Source organism: Rattus norvegicus, chromosome 5, assembly GCF_021556685.1.
Source record: "Rattus norvegicus strain SHRSP/BbbUtx chromosome 5, alternate assembly SHRSP_T2T, whole genome shotgun sequence".
NCBI classification, from domain to species: domain Eukaryota; kingdom Metazoa; phylum Chordata; class Mammalia; order Rodentia; family Muridae; genus Rattus; species Rattus norvegicus.
This window is the reverse complement of record NC_141538.1, coordinates 22,033,036-22,057,739: the sequence shown is the minus strand read 5'-3', so window position 1 is coordinate 22,057,739 and position 24,704 is coordinate 22,033,036. Positions and strand designations below refer to the sequence as shown.

The 24,704-nt window shown below is 44.4% G+C and overlaps 1 protein-coding gene across 6 annotated transcripts in view; it reads right to left on the bottom strand.

Moving 5' to 3' along the window:
• Window positions 1-24,704, bottom strand: part of Lyn (LYN proto-oncogene, Src family tyrosine kinase) — a 115,344-nt gene that overhangs the window by 20,413 nt on the left and 70,227 nt on the right. For all 6 annotated transcript variants that reach the window (XM_087551323.1, XM_087551324.1, NM_030857.2 and 3 more), the window contains 6 exon segments: window positions 22,700-22,798; window positions 22,491-22,594; window positions 21,191-21,340; window positions 19,447-19,599; window positions 12,184-12,366; window positions 10,301-10,377 (listed from right to left, as the gene is read on the bottom strand). In XM_087551323.1, the coding sequence (XP_087407449.1) occupies window positions 10,301-10,377; window positions 12,184-12,366; window positions 19,447-19,599; window positions 21,191-21,340; window positions 22,491-22,594; window positions 22,700-22,798 (766 nt within the window).

The window sequence follows — 24,704 nt, the reverse complement described above, 5'->3', positions numbered from 1 at the left end:
GCTTAACATACTAAACCATCTTCGAGCCCCTCTTTAACCGCCATATTTGAAAACCCAAGAATAAGAGAGGAGAGAGGAGAGAGGAAGTGGAAGAGACGGGGAAGAGGGAAAAGAGAAACCCAGCAGCTGACCTGCCTACTTAGTGAAACTTGGAAAGAAGGAAGCCGAGGAGAGAGGAGAAAAGAAGAGCTGACAGCCAACTCTCTGTCTGAGATTTATGGGTCCTGGCCAAGTTTTAGGTCAGCTTAACCCAAGCCAGAGTCATTTGGAAAGAGAGAACCTGAATGAAGAAGTGTTCCCATCAGATTGGCCTGTGGGCAAGACACTGTCCGTGGTGAGGGCCCAGTTCCCTGTGGGCAGTGCCAGCACTGGTTAGGTAGTTCTGGGGTATAAGAAAGCAGACTGGGCGAGCCATGAAGAGCAAGCCAATAAATAGCACCCCTCCACGGGCTCTGCATCAGCTCCTGTCTCCAGGTTCCTGGAAGTAGGAGCCCCAGGATTGAAGGGGTCATGGAGAGCAGCGAGGCTTAGCACTATGTGGCAGGGTTAGAGTCCCTGATGAAAGCCCAGGAGAGGCTGTTGGTGTAGGTGCAACCCACTTACAGTGAAGACCCAATATTTTGGAGATGCTGGTACCATGGGACAACCAGCAACGACAGCAGCAGTTGTGCAGTGGACCTGGCTTCAGTTTACAAGACAAGCTGTGTGCGCTGCCTAAGTCCTGTAGCGTCCAGAAGAGTATGGATTGTTACCAGATATCAAACGCTGAACGTCTTATATCATTGAGTTCTGTTTTAATTTGACTTGATTGTAATTATGCAGATGGTCCTGGGGTGTGTAAGAAAGCAGGGTGAGTCATGGGGAGTAAGCCAGAAAGCAATGTTCCTCCACACCTCTGTTTCTGTTTCTGCCTTGAGTTCCTGTTCTGATTTTCCTCAGTAATGGAGACTAGATGTTATTTGCAAGCATACGAAAAAATAAACCCCTTCCTTCCCAGGTTGCTTTTGTTTGTGATGTTTCATCATAGCAGTACAAACCCGAACTAAGCCAACGTGTGTGGGATGTTTAAAGTTTAATGACCTTGCTGCTTAATTTTTATAAAACACACACAATTATATTTATTTGTAGGTATAAAGCGGTAGTTCGTTATATGTACACCCATCAACATACCAATCACCTCAAATGCTTGAAGACAAAGGCCATAGATTCTCAAATGTGCAAACTGACAATGGCCTCATGGATACAGAGAGGAGCATGGCAGTTGCGGAGGCTGGAAAGTGTAGAGGTGCGGAGAGATGGAAATAGGCAGGTTGCTGTGGTGTGTCTAGGTTTCCTGAGCAGACATTCAGGTGCCGTGGGGCAGATTGCTGCCTTAGACATGGCAGTAAAATCCAGAAAGAATGTTCCAGAGGGAAATGCAGAACTCAAGAATGCCCCACACCTCCCATGCACTGCCTACACCTCAAGGAAACCCAAGAGAATGTGTTCCAGAAACAACATGACCTTAAGATAAACATTTAAGTCAAATGGTCACTAACTGGGGTGAAGGCCACTTTCAGTGACTCCACTTTCCTGTACTTTGCAAAACCCTGGGGTCCAAGAGGCTACTGCACAAACATCTTGAAGCACATGATGTTCTGGGGCAGAGAGAGAAAGCTCTTCTCCACAAAAAAGCCAGTATGTTTTCTTGTTCTTTCGTTTATTGTAAAGGCCAATAACTAAAATGTAATCTCATTTCCATTTTTGCCTTCCTAAGACTTAATATAAGCCTACTTAAGGAATGAAAAGTATACAGCTCCCTCTGTGTGTGAGCAGAAAGTACGATGTGGAGAATGGCCTGGGGAGGGCTGTGGGGGAGTAGGGGAAGGAAGGGTGACCAGGAAGAGCAGTCAGGCAGAGAATAGGAGGAGAAAGGAAGTCTAGGAATGGGGGAGAGAAACAGCCAAGAGGGACTTTCCCCAAAACCAGTACACTGAGAAAGGCCTTGCAAAATTCTCTGAAGGCTCTTTTGCCCCAAAATGCAATGTAAGTTTCTTTGTTCTCAGTAAACCCCCACTCCATGGGTAGCTGGCTCTGTGGCCTTACTTGCTCCACAAAGGATATGATGCACTTTATGCCAACTCTCTTGGTTCTGTCCCTGTATATCCCTCTTAGGATCGTCCTCCACCTCCTCACTCCTCACTTGTTCTTTTGAAACCCTAATTGTGTCTATAACCCAACTTCCCAGAGCTCATCAGTTCCACCCATCTTCAAGTCCCAGACCCCATAGCAAAGCATCTGAAACCCAGGATGCCTGTAGCCTGTGCTCACAGCATTCCAAACCTTATTCCTACTCCAGAGCGGTGGTGCCACTCCTGCAGCTGCTCGGTGTAGACAACTGAGCATGCTCGGCACCTACTATTGACCCCGCCCCCAGTCTCTAGTTCTTCCTGTATAACACAGTTTTCTAGCACCATAATAAAACACTGGAGGCAAGGTAATTCTAAGGCAATGAAGGCCTATTTAGATCATAGATGGCCAGCTCTGGCAAGGGCTCCTCCTATTTCTTAGATAAGAACTGTCTCCTACTAAAACTCAAGTTTAGCTGACAGTGCTACTGAGAGGTAGATGGACCCTGAGGACCCATTTGTGAATTAATTATTTCTCTTACAGCACTAGGGATGGAACCCAGTACCGTGTGTAGTGGGCAAACGCCCAGCCCTGGATCCACAACGGCCATGGACGTCATTATTGGTGAGGAAAACTTAGCAGGTGGGGGCCTGGCGAGATGTCTCTGGGGGATATCTTTGAAGGGTACACTTGGGACCTTTCCTCGTTTTCTCTCTCTCTCTCTCTCTCTCTCTCTCTCTCTCTCTCTCTCTCTCTCTCTCTCTCTGCTTCCTGGCAAGCTCTGACAGGCACTCTTACCAGCATGGTGTTTTCCCTCACCACAGGGTCACAGCAATGAAACAAGCTGACCATGTACCGAAACATCTGGAATCGTGAGCCAAAATAAACCAAAATAACCCTTTCCCCCCTTTCCCTTTCTAAGCACTTCTTTCTGATATTCCTCATGGTGGCTAATAGAAACCAGAGGGCAGGAGGGGCAGTCTTGTGTTTTCCTAGGAGTCTGCTTCTTTTTTTTTCCCTTCATTTTTTTATTGGATATTTTCTTTATCTACATTTCAAATGTTATCCCCCTTCCCCATTTCCCTTCCAGAAATCCCCTATCCCATCCCCCTTCCCCTGCCTCCATGAGGGTGCTTCCCCCACCCACCCATCCACTCCCTCCCGCCTCCGGCCCAGGCATTCCCCTACACTGGGGCATCGAGCCTTCACAGGACCAAGGGCCTCTCCTCCCACTGATGCCCGACAAGGCATGGCTGGAGCCATGGGTCCCTCCATGGCTCTTTTGTTGGTAGTTTAGTCCCTGGGAGCTCTGGGGTGTCTGGTTGGTTGGTATTGTTGTTCTTCCTATGGGGTTGCAACCCCCATCTGCTTCGTCAGTCCTTTCTCTAATTCCTCTACCCGCCCCCCCCACCCCCCTTCTCAGTTCAATGGTTTAGGAGCCCAAATCTTAAAGTGCTCACATCCACACTCCCTATACATGGGCTCTTGACAGCCATAGTCAAGTTAGACCCACACTGCGGACCCTCCTTTCTAGTCATTCCTGTATCCAACATGGCAAGGCCAGACTTAACAGCACATTCCTGCTGCAGAGTGGTCGGTTCCTGACACTCCCAGAGCCGTCATGCCAAGCAGCTTGCCAGGACATCGTGCCTCAGAAGCCTGTGTGCCATGGTATTGCCAGAAATCCACCTGGCTAGAGTTTTCCATGGATGTCATAGTGACTCCAAGAACCATGTATTCATCCAAGCGCCAAAACATTAACTAAGAGAGCAAAACCACTGCAGCCCAGGCAGGACCTCTGACTGAGCACACTCTCTCGTGTTGTTCAAATACAGCTTTAACCCGTGGAGCTATCTAAAAGACAGTTCACTGTGACTGACAGACATATGCAGGGTCCCCAGCATTTATGTCCCGCTCACTGGCTTCTCTCATTCCACCACAAGCTTCACTTGCAACTCTTGTAGCTTCTTTTCTAGGCAGTAACCGCCCGTAGTCAAAGCTCACTTCCACAGTCTGAGCCTTTCCCAAGCTGATGGAGTGGTCCTGTCCCCACAGTCAGCTCTCCTTCCCCACTGGGTTCCAGCTTCCCCGTCTACAGTGCTCTAAGAGCAACATAAGGTGCTTACTTTGGCTACATTTCTGGTGCCGAACCCTGTCCTCACCCACCATGCATCTGCCTCCCACAATAAGCCATGTTCTTCTGGGAGACTGAGTATGCCTTGCTCATCCCATTCCTAGCAAGGAGCCAGGCTGTGCTCCCTGCTCACTGTGGGTGAAAGAGAGGAGAGAGCCACATGGTGAAGGTAAAAGGAGCACAGAGAAATCCCAAGGAGTGCTGTCCTTCCTCTGCTTTGAATGTAACTGGTGAGGACCCTCACTGGTCCTAAGCCACTCACTCCATTAAGTCTGGCCCTGTGGGATGCCATGACATTCCCAAAGAGAAAGCTGACTTGTGACTCCAGGATAACACAAACTAGCAACTATCACCCTGGACAAAAGAGTATCAAGATTCAAGGCCAATCTGACTCATGGGTTCTTTCTGGGGCTAGCATGGATTTCAACCAGGTTCAAACAATACAGACGACTGTGCCATCGCACACCCGGAATCCCAGAGATGGCAATTGGAGCAGGGGATTGAAAGTTTGAGGCCAGCTTAGGCTAAAGAGCGAGGCTCTTTCTCAAAAAGAAATAAAGAAATAAAACAATCAAACCCTGAAAAACAAAACAACAAAACAAAAACAAAACAAAACAAAACAAAAAAACTCCTCTGGGCTCATTTGTGTTTGTGACCACAGTCCCTCTGCCTAATATGCTAACCTCACAACCCACCATAAACACAAATAGAGTTCCTGTTTTGCGTTATTTTTAACTGACAATTAAGTGGGGTTTTTTTTTCTTTCTATTTCTTCCCCTTGAAGAAAACTGCCTGTTATCCAGTTTTGCAATTCCTACATCGGCTCCAGTTTCACTGGTCCATTTTTATAAGTTTTCATGCCCCAAGGGTTAAGTCACATGCTTCAAAATGAGTTTTGAATGAAACTCATTATTCAAAATGGATAAAGAGAAATGGGGTCAAGTTACAGTAAAACATATGGAATGAATTCTAGAGTTCTGAAGTGTAAAAGGGTGGCAACAGTTACCAGTGACTAATTGTGGATGTCAAAACGGGTAGGGCAGTGACTTTTGACTGTTCACCGAGATGGCTCTGCAGGTGATGGCACTTGCTGCCAACACTGATGAGTTGAGTTGTATGCAGGGACCCCATGTGATGGAAGGAGAGAACACACGCCTGTAGATTAACCTTTGAACTTTACATGTATGCATGTGCACGGGTGTGTGCACACAATAAAAATGTATTAATTTTGTTAAAAGTCACACTGAACTGGGACAGTAGCACATGCCTGTAATCACAACGCTTTCAAGGTGGAGGCAGAATGATGGTGAGTTGAGGGCAGCCTGGGCTACATAGCAAGGTTCTGTCTCAAAAGCAACCGACAAAAGTAATCACACTGTGCATTATAAATGTGCACAGTTATTTTCTTAGCAATTAAAATCTTTTTAGTTTTGAAAAGAGACCACTGCCCTGCCTCAATCTGGCTACCAAAATAATAATAACGTATTTATGCCCCTTTGTTTAGAACATTAAGGTCATTAATTCTATCAGAGTGGCAACTCATGTAGTCTCAGTAGAGAAGGAGTTTTTGTGTCATGCAATGCTAGAGCTGAGACCATAAAACACCTAACCGGATGCTGTGTACACAACTGCAGCAATACGTCCTCCGTTTCACAGCGTGAGGCAACCGCCAGTTGTGTAGGTTTGCATGTATTGGGAAGCCAGTTTCTAGAACCTTCCACTTGCCTTCAAGCCGGTTTCTATGTGTCAGTGCCTCTTCCTCTGTTGAAATAAACTGAGGATGGTGGCCTTGGCAATAAGGCTACAGATCCTAGTTTTGAAGAGTTGATGTGTAACCTGGGGGTACAATGCTTGCCTTGCAGGCAACTGCCTAGAGATCAATCCTTAGTGCTGAGTTTATGTTTTAAATCTGAAACAAGGCTTTGAACATGAAGTAGATCCGTATTACAATGGTTCTCAAACTTCCTAATGCTGGGACCATTCAATACCATTTCTCATGTTGCGGTGACCCTCAACCATCAAATTATCTTCATTGTTACTTCGTAACTGTGATTTTGCTATTGTTGGGAATCATAATGTAAACATCTGTGTTTTCCAATGTTCTTAGGTGACCCCCAAAGAGGTAACGGCGCACAGGTCAAAAGCAGCAGCTTTGTGAGGATGTTATGGGAGCAATGGTGGTGAAGGAATGAGGCTGGACAAGAGTCAGGAGCTGGGAAATGAGTCTGACTTCTCTTCAGTTCCTCCCGAAGACAGAGTAAAGAGATAACATTAATATCATATTTCATCCGGTGACATTATCAAATACTCTAGGAGCTTCCTAAGGACATTTCTATGCTGTCCCTTCCAGTTGATTTATCACAGATTAGTCTCCTAGTTACTGAAAGAGGTTGAGAAACACTTGAATTGAGATTTGCTCCTTTCCTCAGCTTACTGATTTCAAAGTTAGACTGTGACTTCAAATTTAATACCAATGGCAAGAGACATCTCAAGGGCAATTACTACATCATGCAATGACTTAGGAATGGCGGTGCATATGTGTGATCCTAGCATGAGGTAGGTAGAGGCAAGAGTATCAAGAGTTCAAGGCCACACTCAGAAGAAAGAAAGGTGTACATTGACAATAAAGATGAGTGGAAAGAAGAAAGGAGTTAAAGAAATCATTAACTTATCAGCAAGGCAAGGCAAGGCAATGGAGGCAAAACACCCGCCATGACAGGCCAGACACGAAATCATCACGGGATGAATGCTGACCACCAGTGCCAATACAATACAGGTGAACGTGCTGATAGATGGTCTGTAGTCAAGAAACCCTGGGCTAAGTCCTAGCAATTCCACCCGCAAATCGAAGTCAACTCACGCATTTGTAAAACACACTAAGTAGGCCAGTCAATGCATCAGAGTTGTTGGGCTCTCATTGGGTAAGGGAGATTGCTTCATTAGCTAGAAGAAGCTAAAGCAGACGTTAATTGTTGCTATGATTCCGTGATCATAACAGATGGGCTTTTACAGCTTTGCTCAGAGATAACTGTGTTTCTCTGAGTGCAAACTGTGTTTGCTTTTCAGAGGTGCTGATGCCAAGTAGCAAAAAAAAAAAAAAAGAAAAAAAAAATGCTGTGCTTCACTGGGCCAGAAAGACGAAGGGATTTTATCTGATCTTCAAATTTTGTATGTTATTTTCTCCTCAGTTTTACAAGCTTGTGATTTCACATCTGGTTGTGTCCCAGGGTGTTCCCAACTAATTTCTGCCTCTTTTGCTACATTTTTTTTTGTTTTGTTTTTTGTTTTTTTCTTCATGTATATCCTGGGATTTTGGTGAAGGTAATATGCTCAGAAATGTCAAATGTCTCCTAAGGCATCACTTTCCCCTCTAAGCAAAGAAAAGCATGAAACGGCGTTTAAGTACAAGGAGAAAAGCTGTGAGGAAATCTGTTCCAGTCAAAATTCCTTCACCGCTACCCAGTGACCAGGAGCTACATGGGCTGGAGGGGTGTTGCTGAAGAGCGAGGATTACACGGGTGCCCCATAAGCCTTTTCAGAGCTTTCCTGAGACAGGAAGTGATGAAATCAGCTCTCACATGAACTGGGAAGTGGCCATGTGTATCATGGGTTTTCTGTCTCAACTGGACACCCGGGGAGGGCGGGAAAGAGAAAGTAGAGAAGTAGGTCATGGGGAAGTCCCAACTCTTCCCCTCATGCTTTTCCTTGTCCTTCTGATTGTGAGCAGACACAATCTCTGCTGTTGACGGTAATGGTACCCATGGCGAACATTTAATTTTTTCCACTCTTGACCGTATATGACAATGCTAACAGGACAGAGTGACCATCAACGTATTATACACCTGACTCACTGATTAAATTAGGACTCAAATACCGAGTGGATTCATCCAATTTCTACCCTAAGAAATAAGCTGGGGAAAAGATATGGGACGCAGGGATGAATTATCTAAGTATTCAGCCACCAACTATCTATCTAGATTAATCTCATTAATACTCACTGTTCCTGTGCGATTCTCCACAGAAAATGGACAAAGTTAACTAGAGGCAAGTGAAAAATTAAGAGAGGGCTTGAGAAGTATGAAGTAAACTTAGCCCAGGCTGGCCTCGAACTCGTGATCCTCCTGCCTCTGCCTCCTTCAGCAAATCCTACCGGCGTGCGCCACCACAACCGGCATATGAAGACTTAAAAAAACACACACATGAAAGACAAGACAACCCGTTGCGCAATACCTCCATAAATGGAACCCAGGGCATCAGGGTGGCAAGAGGAACACTGTAGAAGTCATTGTGTAAGACTGTTACCAGGGGTGAGCCCAGCACCCCAGTCACAGGAGGAAGAGTCACAAGCAAGTGGAACAAATGACGAAGGAGCGTAAACAGGTGCTTTCGCCAGCTGCACCCCAAGGGAACGAGCATGGCAGAGTCTGGATGGGGCTTGTGTTTTGAACAGATACGAACACAGAAGGAACGAGATCTTAGGTATGAAGAAAACAAATTGCCTGGGTGTGTAGCTGAGTAACGGACAGGCTTCACATGCATAGGTCCTGGGGTCAACCTATGAAAAAATGAAGGGAGAGAAGGAAGAAAAAGAGAGAAGGTGGGAAGGATGGAGGAGGGAGGGAGGGAGGGAGAAGTGAGTGTGTTTGTCCTGAGCCTGCATGCTCAGGCTATCCCTGGCTGCATTCACCTCGATGACTCGGCAGTTTACCCAGGGCCACCTCCCTGGAAAGATGCTCTGGGACATGGAAGTGAGAGTTCATCTGGCACAAGCTGGAAAGGACAGTGGCGGTGTCTTGATTGTGTCTAGCCTCTCCAGTCACCAACGGGGTTTAGGCTGGTTAAAATGGAGTCCTGTAAATGGGTCCGGTATCCAGATGCACTGCCACAGTTAGAGTAGGCTCTGTGGACATTATGCCTGCAAGCTACAAAGGCTCAGAAAGCAACCGTTCCCTAGTCTTATTCATACGTCAATGAAAGCTACCCTTCATATGGTAGCCTCAGACACCCAGACTTAGACCTCAGAATTTCAGCTACAAGATAACGTCTTATCAAATAAGATGTACAAAACCAAATATAGATACCCATTTGTAAAAAGACAAAGACAGCCATTAGATACAGCATATACCCTGCTGTGTGTAAAGTCTGACCCAAACTATGGGCACAATCTGACCCAGGCCACGTGTGCCATATTACCTTATCCCTGCCCCACGGGACAAACCTTTACAGTGGTCCTCTATTCTCCAGCCTAGTAGGAAACACCACTAAAGCAGAGGGCCTCTTTATCTGTGTTCAGTGCAATAGACATTTATCAGACTTCTGCTTTCTCCACTTCCTGTTCTGCTAGCTTTGTGGGACCCACAGCTGCACCCAGCCATGCTGCCTTTCCTGCAGGGCAGTTGTCTTCATACCATCGTCCTAAGTGGATGAAGCCCTGCACTGGCACCTTAGAGCCAGGGCCAGTATAGGAGTCCAGGATGGCAAAGAAGGCAGGGCTCTGGTTCCTTTCCCTTCCTCCCCGAAATGTATATTTCCTTACTGCACCAGGCATAGTTCAGATTCCAGGGAATTTGCCTTGGCTTATAAACACACTTCAGGAAGTATGTGACTCCAAAAAAAAAAATAGTTAACTCTCTTTAGTATTGGAGACATTACAAGCGAGTATATCTCAGACCCCTAGTGAGACACACAATAGGGGTTAAGAGGAAGAGTAGGCAGAATGCCAGGACTCCAGAGAATCAGTGTACTAGAATCACACTTGATTAAACACATGCATGATTTAAAGGCTGATGCACTTACACGGTATGGAATTGGCTTTTCAAAAGGCTCAGCGCCATTCCTATGAATTATGGGAAAGTGATCCAGAATAAAGAGGTTGACCTGCTTCATAGAGCATGATATACCAGCGGGTCTGAAGGCAGATAGACAGACATATAGACATACAGACATACGACAGTCCCATGCACGCACGCACACACTCAAAGGGAGTTCCTTCTCACAGGAAGAGACGTTGCATCTGCAAGAGTACAAGCACATTCACTGGGCTTCCTAATACTTCACCTGAGCTGAAAAGTCAATGAGTTTCGGGAGCAGAACCTTGCTGCCTTCGTCACTCTTGAGGAAATCCAGCAAGCTACCTGCAGGCAGAAGAAGGACGGGTCAACGCCATGCAAGCACACGAGGCAAAAGCCAAAAATTCCATCAAGGGGTTTGTGGTGGAGCTCAGGGGTAGAGTGCTTATCCAGCATGCTCGAGACCCTAGGATTCATCTCCAGTACTGAGAAAGAAAACTGCCATTAGGGAGAAGCTCCCATAAAATGATGGGCTTTGTAGCTCAGAATGCTTATAAAACCTTTTCCTGAGATTGCGCAAGCCCAATCCCTTTCAGTCTGTTACTGTTGACTGGCTACGCTTAGAGCAGATGGGAAGATGGTGGCATCTTCTCTCTATAGCTATGTGAAATCATGTTTTAGAGAACTAGCCAGTGTAGTAACATCCTGCAGCTGCCTAATCACTGGTCAGCTTGTCTGGGACAGAAAGACAGGAAGCACATCTCACGGAAGGCCTTTCCCTTCTAGGCATCAGGTTAGGCTGGCTCTGACTTGTTTCAGAAAAAGTACAGACCTCAGAAGAAGCCTGAGGCTCTGGGAGAACTGTTGCACTGGAAACAAGTCAGTTCCCTAATTTTGGTGCTGACAGCAGCCCCCACCTACTTCCTCTGGTTTCATATCTATGAGACCTCTTTCTCCCATAGAATCACAAGCACCAATCTTATATGCAGCCTTGGTCTACTTCTTATCGTCAAGTCTCTGCAAAGTGGGCCCTGTAGCGCTAAAGGAGTTCTTGTCGAAATGTAAGCAAGGGGATTTAAGTTGTACAATGTGGGGTTTGGTGGGTAGTAAGCACTTAGTGTCACAGAATAGCACTTAGTTCTTGGACACAGAAGCCACTGGCCAAAGTGGTACATGTTAAGTACTCAGCGAACACTAGTGTTTCAAGGAAATGCCACATGTACAAATGACAAAGCACCTGGTCCTGAGTATGGTATCTCAGTTATAGCAACCAAAGCCATGGAGTTCTTTCTATGTTATTAACAATATCTCTGAGGCTGGGGACACAGCTCAAGGAGAACGTACTTAGCCAGCCTTGGGAAAAGCGAAACACAAATAGGACAGCACATGTCCCCTTATGGGGAATGCTTTGAGTCAATGATGTTCTGAACGGCACTTGTTAACAGATATTAAGTTAAAATATGCAACACCCATGCTTCTAACCTGCTGGCTAATAGAACTTCCTGTTAGCTCAGTGCTAGAGTACTTGTCTACCATGAGTGAGGACCTAGGTATGATTTCCAGCATTGAAAACAGTTACTGACATATTGACTATCACAGCACGCTCTAGTCAGACTTGCAGGAGCAATTATTAATTTAGGATTATTACTCACATTGCTTTCTTCCCTACACTCATTTTTCCAAAGACTTAAAAAACAATGTGAGGGCTTAGAAGTATCTCTCTACCAGACTGAAGGCGAAGGGAAAGAAAATCATGATTGATAGCCATTTCCAAAGAGCTAACCAGGAAAGATGGCTACTTAGGACCTTTTCTTCAGGGATTCCACAACACAGGGATTTAACTTCCATGGGTTAAAAAACATTAACTAAATTTAGGCGCTACCTAAGCGTTCCACCTCAACCACATCCTCAGACCCTATTAGCAATTTAAAGTAACATTCAGAAATTTCAATCATGCTGAAGAAGAAAAATAAGCTGTTTTAGAATTATGACTACTCAGACTTTGTGATTATGTAATGTCCTCTTTCTCTTACTTTCTGACTTCCCAGTACTGAGTAGGCTTTACACTAAAGCTGAGGGTTCTCTGATCACTGTAACACTTTGCTATGCGACCTGCCTCCTTTAGGGGTCTGGACTGGGGATGCCACTCACCCTTGGCCATGAACTCGGTAATGATGTAGATGGGCTCCTCCTTGGTGACCACAGCATACAGCCGCACTAGCTTGTCATGCTGCAAGGTCTTCATGAGGTTGGCCTCTTCCAGGAATGCTTGAGCAGACATGGTGCCAGGCTTGAGGGTCTTTACAGCCACTTTTGTGCTGTTGTTATAGTAACCTGGACAGAGGACCGAGAGCAGAGCATGCTGGTCAAATGCAGAACCCAAGTGCTGTGCTTCCCAAATGTGGCGCTAGGAAGCTTATTTATAGACAGGAAGCTTAAGATAAAACATACTGTGGTGTTAAATACCAAGGGCACAGTGACTGGAGGGTATGTGGGAATTCTTTGTACTCCTTTACGGAATGCTTAATATTTATTGCAAAATCTAAAAGGTTTTATACAACAATAGTTGTGAAAACTCTATATGCAATTTACCATGAGGAATAATATTTCCCTCTAGTTAATAAATAAAATGTTATTCAAGGCAAAATAAACAAGAAAATTAAAACTTTATAATGAGAAAGAGAGAGAGAGAGAGAGAGAGAGAGAGAGAGAGAGAGAGAGAGAATGAACATGCAAGGGACAGTGTAAAAGAAAATACATCAACACACATTAAGCACTGGTTATTATTAATGAAACAATGCAGACAATTTTATAAAGTGGCTAAGTACGTGGTTTGTTTTGGTTTGGTTTGGACACTATGTAGGCTTGGTTGGCTTGACTCTGGTGTTCCTCCTGCCCCCATCTTTTGGTTTCTGTGGCTTGAGTGTGTGTCTCCATGCCTGGGTTATATCAGCTATGCAGTCAGGAAGACCTCCTGTAGACCTGTAAAAGCTGCTTATATACACACTTGAAAGTATAATACCCTAGGGTCAAAGAAATATTTTCCAAGGTTTTCAGAGGCCTGGTCTCTGGCGAGTGCCCATGCTGAAGGCAGGTATCACACCTGGCTACCTCTCCTGGCACTCTTTGGGCAAGAAACCTGGATTTCTTCAGTGGTCTTTCCCACACCTTCAGGAACGCTGGCTCGTGGAAACCCTTGAGAAATGCCAACTCTTTAATGTAGCTTTTAAAGGTCTCACTATTTTGGAAACTGCTTCAATGAAATGCCTGTATTTTTTTAAGGAAGTCCTTTTTTCTTTTCCGGTAATTTGGCAAAGCAGAAAAAAAAATAATAATCAAAATTCCCCTTTCTCCGTCTGTTTCCATAGGTCTCTTGAAAAATAAAGTTGAGGAGGGATGTTCAGCTGGTAGCACCCTAAAGATCTGCTAGTGTGTCACCTGCTGTGACAGACCTTTGCAGCCACCTTCAGACAATGGCTTGGGAGTGGACAGGCACCTTCGCAGGCTAGTAAGTCAGCTGTGGCAGGCAGCAGGCTCACATGACAGTGGCTCTGGGTGACAGCATTTGGGGTGGCTTCTACTTGTTTCTTATCTTTTCTGTTTTTATTAAAATCAACAATGATTATGCCTATTTTTCACAGAAGGAAGTATTATTGTTATTTTTAAAGTATTTTCGAAATAAGCAGACCAAGAAAGCATTGATTTCTAGGAGTGCCTGTAGCCAGTGATTTTCTTCTGGCCGTTGAGAACGAGTTCTCTGGGTGGGGGTGTAGCTCAGTGGTAGAGTGCCTGATGCCCTCCATCCCCAGCCTTGCAAAGAAAGGAGGAGGAGAGGAAGAGGGGGAGAGAGGAGGCAGAGGCTGATCTCTATCAAAATAATTCCTTTTTTTAATATAATACTCTGTGATGCTTTATAGTGTAGTAAGATTGACAAGTGTAAGTAAGACCATGGAGGAGAAATGCGAAGAACGTGTTAGAAATAAGCTTTAAGCAAACCGAAGACAGCGATAGAAAGGGAAGCAGAAGCTACCTCTTAAACATCAGAGAGTGCTGAGTAAATTACATTCACTTGTCTTTCAAAGGTGAACATGGTGTCTCTTTATTTGCCTTGAGAGCAATTGTAAAATGGATCCCATCCATTAGTCTTTTAAATCATATTGGAAGTGTGCAGAGGTAATGAATACCTGTTGTTCGTGCACAGGACCCAAGTTTGATTCCCAGCACCCACATAAAGCTCACAAGTAACAATCCACTCAAGTTCCAGGGGGATCCAGTGCCCTCTCAGGATCTCTGGAGCATAAAGCCTGCACACAGCACTACACATACACACATGCAGGTTAGACATTCATGCTTGAAATGAAGTGAATAGACCTATAAAAAATAAATTACACTCAATCACAAATTCCATTATGGTATTTTTAATTTATAGACAAGCCCTCAGTTCTACGAGCATACTGATAGAAAAACATAAGAAAATGCACTCTTGGAATAGGGAGGGAGTTAGCGGTGATTACTCTGCAAGCACGAAGCCTGGAGTTTGGATGCCCAGCGCCCATTTAAAAGCTAGGCATAACCCTGTGACTTCAGTGCTGATGGGGCAGAGATAGGATTCCTCGAGCTCACTGGCCAGTGAGTCTGACTAGGTTAAGGAGCAGTAATTCCCCTGGCTCAATAAATGAGGTGGAGAGCAAATGAGGAAGACACCCAGTATCAATATCTGACACGCCCCACCCCCACGCACACACAGAGACGGAGGGGCAGAGCACGAGATTTTCCATGACTTATACAGCCGACAAGGGACTAGTATCTCGAATCTGTAATTGCTACAAATCAGTTTTAAGTAGCTTTTATATGCTTTCCAGAGGCAGAGGTAAACGCTCGGATGCACATTCTCAAAAGGAGAGATTACAATGGCTCAGATGAACCAAAGGAATTTGATTGTATTAGTAATCAGAGAAACGCAGAAGAAACTCTCCAAACCAGCCCGGCTGACAGAAATCAAAAAGTATGTTGATGACTGTAGGTAAATGCTGGGGTTCGAGGGCCGCTATGGCTGCTCCCTCAGTCCCTGCCTTGGCTATTTTTTTTTGAGCACCCCTGAATGTTAATGACAAAGCGTTGTGATGAAATCCCAAAGGGCCTACAAAAGTTGATGACAGCAGCCTTCTGAGTCACCACACAGGCGGTGCTGCTCTGGAGCCATGCTGTAGGCACAGGTCCACTGTTCCGGAGAAGGTATATTGTGTATTGCTATGAACAGGTGAAACCGAGACCTGTTGACAGTATTAATAGGGCAATGATTCATCCATGGTCTTTCTTATATAATCCATAGAGATTGGTCTATCTATACACTCCATAGGTGATTGATCTACGATCCTGGAGCACATAAAAATCCAAGGATATCTTTCACATAAAATGACACAGTACTTGGATCCAACTTGTGCACATTTTCATGGTTACTTTAATCACCTCTAGGTAACTTAAGATACCTAGTGAACGCAAATGCTACGTACATAGTCGTTAGACTATATTGCTTAGGTATAAAGAAAGAAATGAACAGAAAACCCTGTATCATAAGTGTAACCCTCTCCCCAAATATTTTCCACCTAACACAGGTTGACTCCAGAGACATAGAGGCCTGACTGTACTTTATGACCCAGCAAATCCATTACTCCTAGAAAAAATATTCATGCACCACCAAAACCACAATCAAAGCAATATTCACAGTAGCCACAACTTAGGAGTAACTCTGATTTTACCAGTGAATGTTGAAAAAAAAGAAGAAAATTCTATATCTGTTGCACACACACACACACACACACACATATAGCAACAAATATGCACTAACTGTTATGACATCCCAAAACATGGATGAATTCATTAAAAATGTCTAATAAAAGAGAAGAAATATATTCAGTGTGACCCATTAATATTAAGCCCAGACAAAGCTGGAGTAGTCTGTTTGATACATGCTGTACCACACATAAAAGTAGTCAAACTATATACAAAAGACCTTGCACTAAACTATGTATAGAAAGACTTGGCCTGCACGCATAAGCACCACTTCCAGAATCCGTGGGTTTAAGTCAGGAAATTATGACAAAGGTCAGAGTAGCAGCTGTCCCTGGGGGTAGGTAAGGCTGGGATAGAGAAGGGACAAGAGGAACTTTAGGGTCTGACAAGTTTTTTTTTTTTCTGTGAACTTTGTAAATACTTGTTACTATTCGTGCTGTAGCTTTTCTGTGGACTTGCTACATCCCCTAGAATCAAAGTTAAAGAAACAAAGTCACTCCCACTCATCAACCCGAGAACAATGGAGCCTGGAAACGTTTACATCCTTTGAAATGATGAAAAATATGCTTTCCAGAGGCAGAGCAAAAGGTTGCCAGGAAAGAACGCAGCTGCTAAAGACATTGAAAATGCTGATAAGGAATTTGGATTCAGCCGTGACTTAACATCTGTGTCCGCAGCTTTGGAACACCAGCAGACCCACCAAAAGGATGGAGAGTTACCTTTAAGAAAAGCATATAATTGATGTGGGAAGTTGGCTGATTATTAGTTTTAACTAAATTGCTTCTAAATAAGAATATATTGGATTGAGAGATGATTCAGAGGGTAAGAGCACTGGCTGTTCTCCTAGAGGCAAAGGGTCGATTCTCAGCTCACGTGGCAGTTCATAACCGTCTGTAACTCCAGGGGACAGAAGCCCTTTCCTGGCATGTTCACAGTGAGCATACATTCACACAGGTAAGCACTCAAAAACAAGAAGTAAAAACAAATCAATCTAAAAAGAGGGGGATGGGGGACAGCCAGGCAGTGGTGGTATGTGCCTTTAATCCCAGCGCTTTCAAGGCAAAGGCAGGCAGAGTTCTGAGTTCAAGATCAGTGTGGCCTGCATAGTGAGTTCCAGGACCTACATAGTGAGATCCTGTCTCAGAAAACCAACCAACGAAAGACTGAATCAAACAAAACTCAAAAATGTTCATTCCTTAAAATAAAGCCTTCCAGAGAGCAAGCTTTAAGAAGTCACATCCTCCCCGTCGTCCCTGTCCAGTCAGATCTCTGGGAATGTTAACAATACACAGAGGAAGCAAGGCACCCACAGCAGACGCTAGCATTGCACAAATGAGAGGAAACAGCTTGACGCAGAGACAACTTTCGCTTTCATCCCAAAGGCCTTCTTCCTGCAAAGGGCAGGTCACATCTGAGGACCTCTTCCCTGTGTTTCAGTCCTTATATTGTGAGAGGCAGTCTGTGAATAATACATCGTGATTAATGGATATTATAATTTACTCACTTACAGCGATGATATAACTTTAACTGGCTGGATTTTGTTTTGTATGTGAAAAAGTAGTTCCCGTGTTCCTTGAGGATTAAAAACTAAATCTCGGGACTGGAGAGATGGCTCAGTAGTTAAGAGCACTTGTTGCTCTCCCAGAGGATGCGGGTTCTATACTCAGCCCTGACATCGTAGTTCACCACCATCTGTAACTCCTGCTGGGGTGGGGAATCCAATGCCCCCTTCTGACCTTCCTAAGTACCAGACATTCAAATGTTTCACAGACATACATGTAAGGAAACATCCATACACCTAAACAATAAAAAAAAAAAAAATCTTTAAAAAACAAAGCAAAGCAACGAAACCTGGGCAGTGTTACAGTCTCTCTGTGAGAGGAGGCTCGGATGGGTGGATGGAGGTGCACACACGCGGGAGTGAGGCACGGGCACCACTGACTCTGACATGCAGCACCCACAGTCACTCACTGTCCTTTTGGCTTTACTCCCAGTGCTACCTGCTAAAGTTCAGCAGGGTGACATCTTCCAGGTGCTAAGGAGATGCCTAACCAACAGTCAAACTCAGATTCGGCCATGTTTTCTGTTTCTTGTTCTTCCTTCCTGCCTTTTCCTCTCATTCCCTCCCTTCCTTGAAAAGAAAACTTATAAACAACTGGGTGAACGATGGCTCCTGGCACCCAGGAGACCTAGGCAGGGGGATCGATATGAGTTCAAGCTCAGGAGTGAGGTCTGGATAAGACAGGGGGATATGGAGCAAGACTGTCTCACAGATGAATGAATGAATGAGTGAATGAATGAATGAATGAATGAATGTTGAGTAAGTGACACTATTGATGTCACTGTTTTAGTAGTAATATTTTGCTAGAATTTTGAGACACATTACTGTGGGGGACTGGTTAAATGGTGCCTAGAAGCTCACTATATTGTTTATTTCACATCATGCCTGCGTCGTTGAAACAGAACTCACATGTCAGGCTCTTTGTCCATTTCAGGCACACAGCTCGTCATAGTCGTGAGGTTACTACCATAAGCTACTTTGAAACATTTCCATTAACTCTCAAAGATCAATCCCTCAGCAACCGGGCACCCACTTTCAATCTCTGTGGCTTTGCCTGTTCTGGGCTCTTCATATTCTATGGGCACACAGAACGATGCCCCCATGACCAGCTCTTTCCAAGGGGTTGTCCATGGTACGTGTGCACCAGCTCCTTCTATTCTGTGACTATAACAATGTTTGCTTGTACATTACATTTTTGGTAAAGATTCAGGTTGCTTATACTTTTGTTTCTGAGACAGTTTTTGCCATGCAGCCCAGGCTGGCTCCAAACTTAAAATTTTCCTGCTTTATTCTCATAAACGTTGAGGTTCTAGACCACTTCCCTGCTATTATGATATTATGAGTAATGCTGTCACAAACGTTCCTGTTCAGGCTTTTATGGCACGTACTCACTCACTCCCCCCCTCCCTCAGTTGAACTTGTTTCTTAATGTTACTGCTATTTTGCTTTGACTTGGCATTTCTTTCTTTTCAAAATGTTATTTTATGTGTCTGAGTGTTTGTGTATATCAATACACAAGCACATGACTGGTACCCAAGGAGAGCAGAAAAAGGGCATCAGATGCCCTGGAACTGCAGTCACTGACATCAGAGAGTTGCCCTGTGATGCCAGGAATTGATCCAGGTCTCCTAGAAGAGCAACCAGGGCTCTTTCACCTCTGAGCCATCTCTCCAGCTCCTTCTGTGCTTTTTCACACAATCGTGTGGATGCCAATTATCTCAAAAATTATTTAAAGAAACAAAAAAGGTCCTAAGCCTGAGTGTAGCTGTCACTGAGTTGAGACTTCAAGTGTTTGCCCAGAGTGAGAGAATGAAAGATGGCTGCAAGAGGAGAGAGGATTTGGGCAAGCATCCATGTTCCTAACCTGGAAAAGATAAAGGAATCATTGAGTCCCACATCTGTCTGCATTGAGCGAGCATCTAAGCAGACAGAATTTGGCCCAAGACAGAGAGGAAAGCAAGAAATGAGGCTTCGGAGTAGCCCCGTGCTTGGCTCAGTGGCTGGCAGAGGTTAGAAACCTTCATCATCCCCTCCAGAGTGGGACACTGTTGAACACTCACCCATCCAGACTTCCCCGAACTGCCCTGCGCCGAGTTTTTTCACCAGCTTAATGGACTCCCGGGGGATCTCCCAAGCATCTTTATCCCATGGCTTCTGTGGTTTGGGACTGATGCATGCCTTCTCCAGTCTTCTGCATAGACCATCAGACTGCTCTGAGGTGAGAGGAAGAACAAAGGTTAAGGGATGTGTGCCAGGCTGCAGAGATGCCTCAGTAAGTGAGAAAGCTTGCTGTCAATCAAGTCTTACCAACCTAGGCTCAATCCTGGATTCCCCAACATACACACACAGCAAATGTAAAAGGAAGAAGGGAAAGGAGAAAGAAAGAGAAAGAGAAACAGTAATCTAAGCAATAGAGTTTGTAACCATGGCAGATGGGTGCCAGGGTCCCCTTAAATTCAAATAACAAAGTTCCATATATCTATATCTACATCTATATCTATATCTATATCTATATCTATATCTATATCTATCTATCTATCTATCTATCTATCTATCTATCTATCTATCTATCTTATTTAAATTATTCTTATATTACTTATATTACCAAATACAATGTGAACACCATGTTGTAACCCACATTGTTTAGGGAAATGACAAGAAAATCATGGGTACACATTCAGTACAGACACATTTAAAGATTCTTGGCTGGCCAAATCTCTGATGCAGAACCAATATGGTACGGTCTTTTTTGTGTCTATGTAGGAAATCTTGAATACGCTGTTATTTTTATAAATCCAACCTGACACCATCTAAAATGCAAATGGGGATACCTTTTGCCTAATCCAACCTTAAAAATTATCGGAAGACAATTTGAAACATTTTGTTTCATTCGTTAACACCGCCAGCATAAGTAGACCCTCAGTGAGTGAGTTTTGTCATAGAGCCTCTTAAAGCAGGCAGGAGGAACCCACTACAGCGGCTCCCACATCTGATGTCAGCCAAAATGAGTGGACTTAGTAAGGCCACAGAGGTGAGCTTCACAAGGCAGACACTGGTACCGGACACGAGGCATTGACTTTCTACTTTTAAATATGCCATAGTTCCCGAAATGCAAAACTTTACTGTCAGAGGGTTTGCATGATGGCTAGGCAGGTAAAAGAGCTTTCTGGGTAAGCGACTTGAGTCCAATCCCTAGAACCTATGATGGAAGGATGGGCACACAGTCCTTTTGCATTACACTCAGAGACATGAATCTGTACAGCTTGTATTTTGAATATCTACACACGTTAAGAGTATGCCTTGTGTAAAAATAATATATACTTTTCTCCACAGGAAGGGAAACGCACTAGACGTTAAGTAACTGACAATAAGCAAGAAGGCCCCACAGCAATCTCTCTGTGAATGTGGTGACAGCCCCCACTTACTTGCCCAATGTTCTCTATTTACCACGGTGTGAAATCGCGCCTATACAGTCAGCCTGTGTTCATCTCCAGCCAATAGCGCATGGAGGTTATGAGGGTGAAAGACTCTGTCCAACTGTAGGGACGCGTAAGAAGCTGAGTACATTCACCGAGTAAGCCGGGGTGATAAGAAGACAAGGCGAGTGAAACGTACTTTCAACTTACGCCAGCTCACAACAGATGCATGAGAACACATGACCACTGGAAGTCAAGGGGTGTCTATGTTAAGGAAAAACTGCTCATAGAGTACTACCTGCCGCATCAACGGAAAGAAAAACTATAAACTTTATATTAATCGTCATAAAGACGATCTAACTTCTCCTGGCCTTCGGCTTTCACTTACTTTGGTAATGCTTAATCATGTCACTGATACAGGGAAAAGTGATCCTCGGAGAGATGTAATAACCACCATTGTCCAGGCTTCTGATTTTGTAGTGCTTAATGACGTCGCCATGCATAGGGTCGTAATCTCTGACGGAAAGAGAGAAGCTTCCTGTGGGGAAAAGTTAAGCGAAGGCGTGCTTACATGTTACTAATAAAGGCCACGTTATACCGCACTGTGGTACACACTTTATAACGAAATTACAAATATAAACGCATCACAGGAAAGTCCTGCAGCCGGGTGCAGGGATGATTTTCATCCAAACACTTGGGAGGCAGAGGCAGGAGAATCTTGGCCAGTTCCAGGCTAGCAAAGGCCTCAAAAGGGAAAATTAAAGGTACTTTAAAATTTGGACTCGATCAATGACAATAGCATTGTGTTTGCTAGACAAGCAGCCAGTATATCACTTTCCTTCTTCACCGTGGTTTTCCAAAGTCATTTGACTGAATAGAAAAATCGTTTTGAGTTTCCTCTTGACACTTAGGACTCACTTTCATAATAACACAACAAAACTGTAAGTACGACCTGGCCATAATTAAGACTGTTTTCTGTTTATTAATGTCTATCATTTGAGTTTGTCATTTGCTATCAAAATGCAAAACTTTACTGTCAGCGGTTTGCACGATGGCTAGCTAGGCAGGTAGAAAGAGCTTTCCGTGTAAGCGACTTGAATCCAATCCCTTGAACCTGGGATGGAGGGAGAGAACTAATTCTCAAGGATGCCTTCCAACCTCCACGTATGCACTGTGCCAGACAGGCACACGCACGTGTACACATACATGTGCACACATAACATGTACACATACATGTGCACACATAAAAATAACAACAACGACGACGACAACAACAACAACAACAACCTCAAAATTAAACCATCTAAGTGTGGTGGCACAAGCTTTTAATCCCAGCACTTAAGGGGGATTTCTGAATTTGAGGGCAGCCTGCCTAGTCTACCTAGTGACTGGTCTACCTATTAAGCTACAGGTAAGCCAAGGGCTACAAAGGGAGACTCTGTCTCAAAACTGAAGAAAAACCAAATCCAAACCCAACCCAACCCAAAAGTCACCCCTTCATTCCCAGAATCTACTGAATTCTTTATTTTATTCATTCCAGAATCATTTTTTTCAAATGATTTCCAGTGTGTATGGCTGTAGCTTGATGGCAGAATGTTTACCCAGCATGCACGATGCTCTGTGAGCTACATCTAAGGAGACTGCCCAAAGCCCTAAGAAGTCTCTATGGTCTCTAACCACGTACTCACCCTTTAAAGTTTCACTTTCTCTGATCAGGAAAGCCCCGGCACTGTTCCCTGGTGCCAGAAGCTGTCGTTCTGCATCTTTCCTTGTTATGTCCTTGAAGAACCACCTGTGAAGACATATTCACATTTCATAGGTGTTTGGGCAGGGATACAAATGTAAGCAAACCAGCGCCGTGTTCGGAAACAGCAGCTGGCTGTGCGAGAGGACTCACTCTTCGGTTTCTAAGGTGTTGACCTTGGCCACGTAGTTGCTGGGGATGAAGCCTTCTCTCTTTGATGAAAGGGACTTAGCTTTCCACCACTCCCCGTGCCTGGAATAGAAATCAAAATTAATGGTCGCAATGGCAACGGTCCTACGGCATTTCTTTTGCAGAGTGAAGGCAAGAGGGAGCATTCCTAGAATCCCTGAACCCAAGGGAAAAGTGCATTCCTTTTCATAGAAAAATATATTTAGTGATAGGAGCAAAAAAAAAAAAAAAAGCATCCTTACAACTTCAATGTGGCCTGCAGTGCAGCATAGAAAAGAACTAGCAAAATGGCCAACCTTAAAGACGCCAAACACTTCTCACTTACCCCGGTGCCTAAGAAATGTCTGAAAGGATCCTTATAGCAATGGGTGTGGAAGGAATAGAGACTTAAAATTCATGTGCTATAAACTTTATCTACTTTATCCAGAGATAGGCACCATGAATAAAGAAAAATAAAAAAGTAAATAAATAAACAGACCAAGAGTAATTAAGAGGAAGTAAGCCTCCTCACGTGGTACTGCACAATGCTATACTAACCCAAAGTGTGGCAGGAAGGAGAAGCAGGAAGGGCCATGCCCAGAAGGAGCAAGCAAACCAGATGGGTGGGGGTATGTGATTGGTCCTTGAAAGCCTCCATGTTACTCTTCAAATGCCTGCATACAGATCAGACTCTTGTCTGTGAGAAAAGAGAGTCATAGCCAACTCTGAGCTGTACCTGGGAACTGTTTATCCAAACCACAGGCAGCCTGCGTACGCTACCCCTTCAAACAGAGCAAACTGTAGATTTAAAGTATTTAGGTTGGATTTTTTTTTTTTTTGACATGTAGGGGTATCGAACCTAGGACCTTGCATATGCTAGGCAAGCTCTCTCTCACTGAGCAACCTTCTCGGGACCTAAAACTTTTATATCTATGGTTCTTATTATTCTCCATTCAAGTGCAGCATAAGGTTATTTCTACAACAATCACAACCACATTGTGTTAGACAGGAGAAGTTGTCCAGAGATGGTTTGAAGTACGGAAGGTGGTTATTTAGCATAGATGGGGCTCATGGGCCACGTGGTGCGATTTCTAAGGATGGGGTGCCACGGCCACACTGGAAAGTCCGGCTCAGCTTCCTCACTGATTCCCTGCAGCTGCTTATGTGTTTCGTTTCCTTGACCCCTGTGTGTTGACTCACACGAGTGACCCTGGTCAGGCCCCAGGGCAGTGAGGAGGGAGAACAAGGAAGTCTGAGCACTTTAGGTCTAACTTCCTTTCTGTACTGAATTTGCATAAAGCAGCACCCTGACCCTGACCTGCCACAGAGGGAGAGAGTGGATAGCCCCTCCCCGAAGATAAAGCGCTAAGTGCCTATCCAGGGCATCAGGGTGAACTTGCATTTCAACGTGGCCCTTTCTTGTGATAGTTCTGAGACCATGAAGAGTCACTTAGTCTATTCCTGGGAACCTTAACTTTCAAAATGGAGATGACCCTATCTAAGTCACGGGATTATGATGGGCATTATGTGTGTGTGTGTGTGTGGTATGTATACATGTTCATGAATGTGTACTTGTATTTGTAGGTATGCATTACATATGTACATATGTGCTCCTGTCAGAAGATGCCTCATAGGCATTCCTCAGATGCTATAGGTAGATATAGATAGGTATAGGTATTAAAAATAGGTATAGGTATGTATAGAGATAGGAATAGGTATAGATTAGGTATAGCTATAGGTTTTTTTCACAGGCCTGGAACTTGCCAGACAAATTAGACTGGCTGGCCAGAGAGCCTTCAGGGATGCGCCTGTCCCACCTCCCCGACCATATGCCACCACAAGCAAGTGCTGAACTAACTCAGGATATGACTGAGCTCTCTCCCAAACTCTACAATGGCCGTCTTAAGTAGCATGTCACAGAGCCAAACTTCTTAGGTAGCATTTTGACAAATAAAGAAACAGTAACTGTCCTTGTTGGGAGAAACGATGG